Source organism: Pseudophryne corroboree, chromosome 3 (assembly GCF_028390025.1).
Source record: "Pseudophryne corroboree isolate aPseCor3 chromosome 3, aPseCor3.hap2, whole genome shotgun sequence".
Taxonomy (NCBI): domain Eukaryota; kingdom Metazoa; phylum Chordata; class Amphibia; order Anura; family Myobatrachidae; genus Pseudophryne; species Pseudophryne corroboree.
In genome coordinates, this window is record NC_086446.1 from 305,141,641 (window position 1) to 305,152,820 (window position 11,180).

The 11,180-nt window shown below is 50.9% G+C and overlaps 1 protein-coding gene across 1 annotated transcript in view; it reads right to left on the bottom strand.

The window, feature by feature from the left end:
* The window catches only part of NELFCD (negative elongation factor complex member C/D), a 74,371-nt gene extending 63,425 nt beyond the window's left edge, over window positions 1-10,946 (bottom strand). Inside the window, exon 1 of the mRNA XM_063959382.1 lies at window positions 10,585-10,946. Coding sequence (XP_063815452.1) covers window positions 10,585-10,809 — 225 coding nt within the window. The 5' untranslated portion in view covers window positions 10,810-10,946. The remainder of the gene's footprint in view (window positions 1-10,584) is intronic.
* Window positions 10,947-11,180: the final 234 nt, after the last annotated feature.

Consider the following 11,180-nt stretch of genomic DNA (forward strand, 5'->3'; position numbering starts at 1 on the left):
TTCTTGGATTCACACCTAGACACATATTTTCTCCAAATACGGTGGTGATGCTTCGCCGTTACCTCCTTCCTAGCTTTCAGTAGAGTGGGGATGACCTCTCTGGGAATACCCTTCCGCGCTAGGATTTTCCGTTCAACCGCCACGCCGTCAAACGCAACAGCGGTAAGTCTTGGAATATGCACGGCCCTTGCTGCAACAGATCCTCTCTCAGAGGAAGAGGCCAGGGATCTTCTATGAGTAATTCCTGAAGATCCGGATACCAGGCCCTTCGTGGCCAATCTGGAACAACGAGTATCGCCTGAACCCTTGTTCTTCTTATGATCCGTAACATCTTTGGGATGAGTGGAAGTGGAGGGAATACATAGACCGACTGATACGCCCACGGTGTCACTAGGGCGTCCACTGCTACTGCTTGAGGGTCTCTTGACCTGGAACAGTACGTCTGAAGTTTCTTGTTGAGGCGAGACGCCATCATGTCTATTTGAGGAAGTCCCCAACGACTTGTCATTTCTGCAAATACCTCTTGATGAAGACCCCACTCTCCTGGATGGAGATCGTGTCTGCTGAGGAAGTCTGCTTCCCAGTTGTCCACTCCTGGAATGAAGACTGCTGACAGAGCGCTTGCATGTCTTTCCGCCCAGCGAAGAACCTTTGTGGCCTCCGCCATCGCCGCTCCTTGTTCCGCCCTGGCTTATGTGCGCCACTGCTGTTATGTTGTCCGACTGAATCAGGACGGGCAGGCCGCGAAGAAGATGTTCTGCTTGTAGAAGGCCTTTGTGGATGGCCCTTAATTCCAGAATGTTTATGTGCAGACAAGCCTCCTGGCTTGATCATTTTCCCTGGAAATTCTGTCCCCGTGTGACTGCTCCCCAACCCCGGAGACTTGCATCCGTGGTTACCAGGACCCAATCTTGGATCCCGTACCTGCGTCCCTCTAACAAGTGAGAACTTTGGAGCCACCACAGGAGAGAAATCCTGGCCCTGGGAGATAGGCTTATCTTCCGGTGCATGTGTAGGTGAGATCAGGACCACTTGTCCAACAGGTCCCACTGAAAAACCCTGGCATGGAACCTGCGAAACGGGATGGCCTCGTAGGCTGCCACCATCTTCCCCAGCACCCGAGTGCATTGATGAATCGACACCCTTGCCGGTTTCTGTCCAGAATCATGCCCAAGAACGACAGCCGTGTTGTCGGAATCAACTGTGACTTTGGCAAATTCAGGAGCCAACCATGTTGCTGCAAAACTGACAGGGAGAGCGCAACGTTTTTTAGTAACCGCTCCTTTGATCTCGCCTTTATCAGGAGATCATCCAAGTACAGGATAATTGTGGCACCCTGCTTGCGCAGGAGCACCATCATTTCCGCCATTACATTGGAGAAAATCCTCGGGACCGAGGAAAGACCAAACGGCAACGTCTGAAACTGGTAATGACAATCCTGAACAGCAAACCTCAGGCAAGCCTGATGAGGAGGATATACGGGGACATGGAGGTAAGCATCCTTTATATCGACTGACACCATAAAATCCCCCCCCCCCCCCCCCCCTTCCAGACTGGAAATCACTGCTCGGAGAGATTCCATTTTGAATTTGAATCTTTTCAATTATAGATTGAGGGATTTTAAGTTCAGAATCGCTCTGACCGAGCCATCCGGCTTCGGGATCACGAACAGGCTTGAATAAAACCCTTCTCCCCGTTGTGACGGGGGCACTGTGACAATGACTTGCTGTTGACACAGCTTTTGTATTGCAGCGCCCACCACTTCTCTTTCCGGAAGAGAAGCTGGCAAGGCCGATTTTAAAAATCGGAGGGGGGGCACGTCTTAAAACTCCAGTTTGTATCCTTGGGCCACAATCTCCAGCCCCCAAGGATCCAAGCCTGAGTGAGCCCAGACCCGACTGAAGAGCTGAAGACGTGCCCCCACCGGTGCGGACTCCTGCAACGGAGCCCCAGCGTCATGCGGTGGACTTGGCAGAAGCCGGGGAGGACTTCTGCTCCTGGGAGCTCGCCACCGCCGGTGATCTTTTTCCCCTTCCCTTACCTCTAGCAGCAAGGAAGGAGGACCCTCGTCCTTTTTTTAATTTACTAGACCGAAAGGACTGCATCTGATACAGAGGCATTTTCTTTTGCTGTGGAGGGACAAAAGGTAGAAAAGATGACTTACCCGCGGTAGCTGTAGATACCAGGTCCGCGAGTCCCTCACCAAACAAAACATCACCTTTATACGGCAGCGCCTCCATAGCGCCACCGCAGGTCTGAGCAGTGTACCCGTAGTGACATAAATAGATTTCAAGGTAGTTTCCGGCTTACGATCCGCAGGATCCTTTAGGGCCGCCGTGTCAGGGGACGGAAGCGCCACCTTCTTGGACAGCCGTGTTAGAGCCTTGTCCACATTGGGAGTCGACTCCCACTTTTTGCTATCCTCAAAGGGAAACGGGTATGCCATAATAACTCTCTTGGGAATCAGCAGCCTTTTGTCAGGAATTTCCCAAGCCTTTTCAAAAAGAGTATTCAGTTCACGAGAGGGAGGAAATGTTACCACAGGTTTCTTTCCTTTAAACATACAGACCCTTGTCTCAGGAACAGCAGGGTCTTCCGTGATATGTAACACTTCTTTTATCGCCACAATCATGTACTGAATGCTCTTAGCCAGTTTAGGATTCAACCTGGCATCACCATAATTGACATTGGAGTCCGAATCCGTGTCGGTATCTGCGTCTGCTATTTGGGTAAATGAACGTTTCTGCGACCCTGAGGGGGTCTGAGTTTGTGACAAAACATCTTCCATGGATTGTCTCCATGCTTGGTCCTGAGACTCAGATTTGTCTAATCTCTTATGCAACGAAGCCACACTTGCATTCAAGACACTCCACATATCTACCCAATCAGCAGTCGGCGGTGCCGACAGAGTCACTCCCACATTCTGTTCTGTCCCCACACCAGCCTCCTCCTGGGAAGAGCATTCAGCCTCAGACATGTCGACACACGCGTACCGACACCCACTAACACACTGGGCTATAGGGAACAGACCCACAGTAAGGCCCTTCAGAGAGACAGAGAGGGAGTTTGCCAGCTCACACCGAGCGCCACCCCCGGTCTGAAGGGATATACAATGCCCCAGACGCGCTTTTATATATAGATATTCAACGCCAAATATGCTGTGCCCCCCCCTGTCTTTACACCCTGTTACTTGAGACAGCAGTGAAGGGCCAGGACCAGCGTCTCTGCAGCTTGCTGTGAAGAGAAAAGATGGCGCTGATAAGAGCTGGATGGACGAAGCCCCGCCCCCTAATGGGGCGCTTATGTCCCGCTTATTTTCATGCTGGCGGGGGTCTGTATATAGTGCCTGGGCACTATATACCTCTTTACCAGAACTAAAATGAGGTTTTATTGCTGCCCAGGGCGCACCCTGCGCCCTGCACCCGTGTAGTGCCATTGGTGTGTGTGGGAGCAATGGCGCGCTGCGCGGTACCTCCAAGACTGACGTCTTCTGCCACCTTCACTGAAGTCTTCTTTACTTCTGTTACTCACCCGGCTTCTCTCTTCTGGCTCTGCGAGGGGGACGTCGGCGCGGCTCCGGGAATAAGCAGCTAGGATATACCAATTGATCAGACCCTCTGGAGCTAATGGTGTCCAGTAGCCTAAGAAGCAGAGCTTTTAACTCACAGAAGTAGGTCTGCTTCTCTCCCCTCAGTCCCACGAAGCAGGGAGCCTGTTGCCAGCAGTGCTCCCTGAAAATAAACCTAACAAAAATAAGAATTTACTTACCGATAATTCTATTTCTCATAGTCCGTAGTGGATGCTGGGGACTCCGAAAGGACCATGGGGAATAGCGGCTCCGCAGGAGACTGGGCACAAAAGTAAAAAGCTTTAGGACTACCTGGTGTGCACTGGCTCCTCCCCCTATGACCCTCCTCCAAGCCTCAGTTAGGATACTGTGCCCGGACGAGCGTACACAATAAGGAAGGATTTTGAATCCCGGGTAAGACTCTTACCAGCCACACCAATCACACCGTACAACTTGTGATCTGAACCCAGTTAACAGCATGATAACAGAAGGAGCCTCTGAAAAGATGGCTCACAACAACAATAACCCGATTTTTGTAACAATAACTATGTACAAGTAATGCAGACAATCCGCACTTGGGATGGGCGCCCAGCATCCACTACGGACTATGAGAAATAGAATTATCGGTAAGTAAATTCTTATTTTCTCTAACGTCCTAGTGGATGCTGGGGACTCCGAAAGGACCATGGGGATTATACCAAAGCTCCCAAACGGGCGGGAGAGTGCGGATGACTCTGCAGCACCGAATGAGAGAACTCCAGGTCCTCCTCAGCCAGGGTATCAAATTTGTAGAATTTAGCAAACGTGTTTGCCCCTGACCAAGTAGCTGCTCGGCAAAGTTGTAAAGCCGAGACCCCTCGGGCAGCCGCCCAAGATGAGCCCACTTTCCTTGTGGAATGGGCTTTTACAGGTTTTGGCTGTGGCAGGCCTGCCACAGAATGTGCAAGCTGAATTGTACTACAAATCCAACGAGCAATAGTCTGCTTAGAAGCAGGAGCACCCAGCTTGTTGGGTGCATACAGGATAAACAGCGAGTCAGATTTTCTGACTCCAGCCGTCCTGGAAACATATTTTCAGGGCCCTGACTACGTCCAGTAACTTGGAATCCTCCAAGTCCCTAGTAGCCGCAGGCACCACAATAGGCTGGTTTAAGTGAAATGCTGAAACCACCTTAGGGAGAAATTGAGGACGAGTCCTCAATTCTGCCCTGTCCGTATGAAAAATTAGGTAAGGGCTTTTATAGGATAAAGCCGCCAATTCTGAAACACGCCTGGCTGAAGCCAGGGCTAACAGCATTACCACTTTCCATGTGAGATATTTTAAGTCCACAGTGGTGAGTGGTTCAAACCAATGTGATTTTAGGAACCCCAAAACTACATTGAGATCCCAAGGTGCCACTGGAGGCACAAAAGGAGGCTGTATATGCAGTACTCCATTGACAAACGTCTGAACTTCAGGAACAGAAGCTAGTTCTTTTTGGAAGAATATTGACAGGGCCGAAATTTGAACCTTAATGGACCCTAATTTTAGGCCCATAGACAGTCCTGTTTGCAGGAAATGCAGGAATCGACCCAGTTGAAATTCCTCTGTAGGGGCCTTCCTGGCCTCGCACCACGCAACATATTTTTGCCAAATACGGTGATAATGTTGTACGGTCACATCCTTCCTGGCTTTGATCAGGGTAGGGATGACTTCATCCGGAATGCCTTTTTCCTTCAGGATCCGGCGTTCAACCGCCATGCCGTCAAACGCAGCCGCGGTAAGTCTTGGAACAGACATGGTCCCTGCTGGAGCAGGTCCTTTCTTAGAGGTAGAGGCCACGGGTCTTCCGTGAGCATCTCTTGAATTTCCGGGTACCAAGTCCTTCTTGGCCAATCCGGAGCCACGAGTATAGTCTTTACTCCTCTCCTTCTTATGATTCTCAGTACTTTTGGTATGAGAGGAAGAGGAGGGAACACATACACTGACTGGTACACCCACGGTGTTACCAGAGCGTCCACAGCTATTGCCTGAGGGTCCCTTGACCTGGCGCAATATCTGTCCAGTTTTTTGTTGAGGCGGGACGCCATCATGTCCACCTTTGGTTTTTCCCAACGGTTCACAATCATGTGGAAGACTTCTGGGTGAAGTCCCCACTCCCCCGGGTGAAGATCGTGTCTGCTGAGGAAGTCTGCTTCCCAGTTGTCCACTCCCGGAATGAACACTGCTGACAGTGCTATCACATGATTTTCCGCCCAGCGAAGAATCCTTGCCACTTCCGTCATTGCCCTCCTGCTTCTTGTGCCGCCCTGTCTGTTTACGTGGGCGACTGCCGTGATGTTGTCCGACTGGATCAACACCGGCTGACCCTGAAGCAGAGGTCTTGCCTGACTTAGGGCATTGTAAATGGCCCTGAGTTCCAGGATATTTATGTGAAGTGACGTTTCCATGCTTGACCACAAGCCCTGGAAATTTCTTCCCTGTGTGACTGCTCCCCAGCCCCTCAGGCTGGCATCCGTGGTCACCAGGACCCAATCCTGAATGCCGAATCTGCGGCCCTCTAGGAGATGAGCACTCTGTAACCACCACAGGAGAGACACCCTTGTCCTTGGAGACAGGGTTATCCGCTGATGCATTTGAAGATGCGATCCGGACCATTTGTCCAGCAGATCCCACTGAAAAGTTCTTGCGTGGAATCTGCCGAATGGAATCGCTTCGTAAGAAGCCACCATCTTTCCCAGGACCCTTGTGCATTGATGTACTGACACTTGGCCTGGTCTTAGGAGGTTCCTGACTAGGTCGGATAACTCCCTGGCTTTCTCTTCCGGGAGAAACCCCTTTTTCTGTACTGTGTCCAGAATCATTCCTAGGAACAGCAGACGTGTCGTCGGAATCAGCTGCGATTTTGGAATATTTAGAATCCATCCGTGCTGTCGTAGTACTACTTGAGATAGTGCTACTCCGACCTCTAACTGTTCTCTGGACCTTGCCCTTATCAGGAGATCGTCCAAGTAAGGGATAATTAAGACGCCTTTTCTTCGAAGAAGAATCATCATTTCGGCCATTACCTTGGTAAAGACCCGGGGTGCCGTGGACAATCCAAACGGCAGCGTCTGAAACTGATAGTGACAGTTCTGTACCACAAACCTGAGGTACCCTTGGTGAGAAGGGCAAATTGGGACATGGAGGTAAGCATCCTTGATGTCCAGAGACACCATATAGTCCCCTTCTTCCAGGTTCGCTATCACTGCTCTGAGTGACTCCATCTTGAACTTGAACCTATTTATGCAAGTGTTCAAGGATTTCAGATTTAAAATGGGTCTCACCGAGCCGTCCGGCTTCGGTACCACAAACAGCGTGGAATAATACCCCTTTCCCTGTTGTAGGAGGGGTACCTTGATTATCACTTGCTGGGAATACAGCTTGTGAATGGCTTCCAATACCGCCTCCCTGTCAGGGGGAGACGTTGGTAAAGCAGACTTCAGGAACCGGCGAGGGGGAGACGTCTCGAATTCCAATTTGTACCCCTGAGATACTACCTGCAGGATCCAGGGGTCCACTTGCGAGTGAGCCCACTGCGCGCTGAAATTCTTGAGACGGGCCCCCACCGTCTTGCCTGAGTCCGCTTGTAAGGCCCCAGCGTCATGCTGAGGACTTGGCAGAAGCGGGGGAGGGCTTGTGTTCGTGGGAAGAGGCTGTCTGCTGCAGTCTTTTTCCCCTTCCTCTGCCCCGGGGCAGATATGAGTGGCCTTTTGCCCGCTTGCCCTTATGGGGACGAAAGGACTGAGCCTGAAAAGACGGTATCTTTTTCTGCTGTGAGGTGACTTGGGGTAAAAAGGTGGATTTCCCAGCCGTTGCCGTGGCCACCAGGTCCGATAGACCGACCCCAAATAACTCCTCCCCTTTATACGGCAATACTTCCATATGCCGTTTGGAATCCGCATCACCTGACCACTGTCGCGTCCATAACCCTCTTTTGGCAGAAATGGACATCGCACTTACTCTTGATGCCAGAGTGCAAATATCCCTCTGTGCATCACGCATATATAGAAATGCATCCTTTAAATGCTCTATAGTCAATAATATATTGTCCCTGTCCAGGGTATCAATATTTTCAGTCAGGGAATCCGACCAAGCCACCCCAGCACTGCACATCCAGGCTGAGGCGATTGCTGGTCGCAGTATAATACCAGTATGTGTGTATATACTTTTTAGGATATTTTCCAGCTTCCTATCAGCTGGTTCCTTGAGGGCGGCCGTATCAGGAGACGGTAACGCCACTTGTTTTGATAAGCGTGTGAGCGCCTTATCCACTCTAGGGGGTGTTTCCCAACGCGCCCTAACCTCTGGCGGGAAAGGGTATAATGCCAATAATTTTTTAGAAATTAGCAGTTTTTTATCGGGGGAAACCCACGCTTCATCACACACCTCATTTAATTCATCTGATTCAGGAAAAACTACGGGTAGTTTTTTCACACCCCACATAATACCCTTTTTTGTGGTACTTGTAGTATCAGAAATGTTCAAAACCTCCTTCATTGCCGTGATCATGTAACGTGTGGCCCTACTGGAAAATACGTTTGTTTCCTCACCGTCGACACTGGAGTCAGTGTCCGTGTCAGTGTCTGTATCGACCTGAGGTAACGGGCGTTTTATAGCCCCTGACGGTGTTTGAGACGCCTGTACAGGTATTAACTGATTTGCCGGCTGTCTCATGTCGTCAACAGTCTTTTGTAAAGTGCCGACACTATCACGTAATTCTTTCCATAAGACCATCCAGTCAGGTGTCGACTCCCTAGGGGGTGACATCACTAACACAGGCAATTGCTCCGCCTCCACACCATTTTCCTCCTCATACATGTCGACACAGCTTACCGACACACAGCACACACACAGGGAATGCTCTGATAGAGGACAGGACCCCACTAGCCCTTTGGGGAGACAGAGGGAGAGTTTGCCAGCACACACCAGAGCGCTATATGTATACAGGGATAACCTTATATAAGTGTTTTTCCCTAATATAGCTGCTGTATATATTAATATGCCAATTTAGTGCCCCCCCTCTCTTGTTTTACCCTGTTTCTGTAGTGCAGGACTGCAGGGGAGAGTCAGGGAGCCTTCCTCCAACGGAGCTGTGAGGAAAAAATGGCGCCAGTGTGCTGAGGAGATAGGCTCCGCCCCCTTCACGGCGGCCTTTCTCCCGCTTTTTAATGGAAAAATTGGCAGGGGTTAAATGCATCCATATAGCCCAGGAGCTATATGTGATGTATTTTTTGCCAAAAAAAGGTTTTTTATTGCGTCTCAGGGCGCCCCCCCCCCCCCCAGCGCCCTGCACCCTCAGTGACCGGAGTGTGAAGTGTGCTGAGAGCAATGGCGCACAGCTGCGGTGCTGTGCGCTACCTTATTGAAGACAGGACGTCTTCTGCCGCCGATTTTCCGGACCTCTTCAGTCTTCTGGCTCTGTAAGGGGGCCGGCGGCGCGGCTCCGGGACCCATCCATGGCTGGGCCTGTGATCGTCCCTCTGGAGCTAATGTCCAGTAGCCTAAGAAGCCCAATCCACTCTGCACGCAGGTGAGTTCGCTTCTTCTCCCCTTAGTCCCTCGATGCAGTGAGCCTGTTGCCAGCAGGTCTCACTGAAAATAAAAAACCTACTTTAAACTTTTACACTAAGCAGCTCAGGAGAGCCCCTTAGCCTGCACCCGTCTCGTTCGGGCACAAAAATCTAACTAACTGAGGCTTGGAGGAGGGTCATAGGGGGAGGAGCCAGTGCACACCAGGTAGTCCTAAAGCTTTTTACTTTTGTGCCCAGTCTCCTGCGGAGCCGCTATTCCCCATGGTCCTTTCGGAGTCCCCAGCATCCACTAGGACGTTAGAGAAAAGTATTTTCTAGCGAAACTCTGTAGAGCTCCCCTTCACACACACGGTTCACTGCCTCCAAAGACGGCACGGCCCCGGCAGCCGGACCTTCCAGTGGATAGTTCCGGCTGCAACCCAGCAGCCGTGCCGTGTGAAAGGACACGTGTCTCAGCAGCACGGCGCATCAAAAAGCCGTCCGGGATTTTGCCGGGCAGCGGGAGCTGGCGCGTGTGTTACAGCCCTTAGGGTCCAATGCCGGATCCCACCCAGGAAGGACTCATTTACAATTCCCGGTTGGGATCCGACATTGGCAGTGTGAAAAGTGTATTAGAGATCTCCTTGCTGGTTCTCCACTGATACAGCCTAAAGGCCAGTACTGACAGGAGAGATATGTGCTGAGTGATCTTAACACAGACCGCTCAGCTCACATCTCTCGCCACACTCAGCACAGCGTGATGTGTGCTGAGCGAGGGGGACGGACAGACGGGGGCAGGGTGGTGCGCTCATTTCACCCAGCGGGTGAAATGAGCGATGTGTTAAGATTGAGCCTACATGCAGGCCAATCTAGCACCGGTGATAGCGACGCGTGGGGCCGCACATCGCTATCGCTGTGGGGGGTACACACGGAGAGATCAGTGCTTAACTTAACTAGTCAAATTGCTTAGAATTTAAGCACTGATCTCTCCATGTGTACCCCCCCCCCCCCCCCTATACATCCAACTAGATGCTTTAATTCCATTATAACAAAGTATTCTGATTATACTGCAGCCTTTGTCATGTCTAGATATTCTCAGACACTACAGTGCCAGGTTCCACACACAGCTCCAGTCTCTGCATTGAGTACAATATAAGAAAAGTGGACATTGTACAGGGGGCACTTCTATACATTACACCAGTGGTTCTCAAACTCGGTCCATGGAACCCCACACAGGTCAAGTTTTCCAGGTCACCCGGCAGATGCGCTGTGTATCACCATCACATTTTAGGGATCCACAGGTGACCTGGAAAACATAAAAACTGTGTGGGGTCCAGAGGACCAAGTTTAGGAACATATATGCATTACACATATATGCACACAACCCCTTCAACATATGAGCTGGAACAACAATGTTATTACTAAGACTACCATCTCGACGTGCTGGGACAACACAGGTCACCTATATGACACCAGGGGACTCACCCCTCCTCTTTCCTCCCAATCTCCAACAATGCCCCCACCGACAGCGACAGGACCCCCTATGAAGAACTGCGGCTCCATCCTCCCGGGATCCGGGGTGCCCCGCCTTTCTGTGCCTGCCCGGTACCCGTAGCTTCCTGGCGCGGAGAGATGACGTTGCCCCGCACCGTCAACACAGACACTAGAGCATGATACTGTATCTCTGCCACTGTCCTCGGAACCGGCCATTTTTCTGAGGAATGCGATTCGCTAGTGCGCGACACATATGTGGCCGATGCTGCAGATATCTGAAAGTAGCGAAGAGGTTTCCTGCTGTAGATGCGCTGTACATCCTACTCCCTGTCCCGTCATACTATAGCAGCCGCCTGTAAGCGTTCCGTGCTTTTTCTCCTACTGCTACTAATTGGTATCACCTGCTGTACTTGACATTGTACGCTCTCACCAGCACGGCCCTCACCACCACCACCATCATCATCATCATCATCTTTCCACTGACTGCAATCACACCTAGGAGTCCATTTATTAATTTTCGCATTTGCAATGCAATCAAGGTGCGATATTAGTAGGCTTAAAATACTATGCGTTTAAACCAGCACACT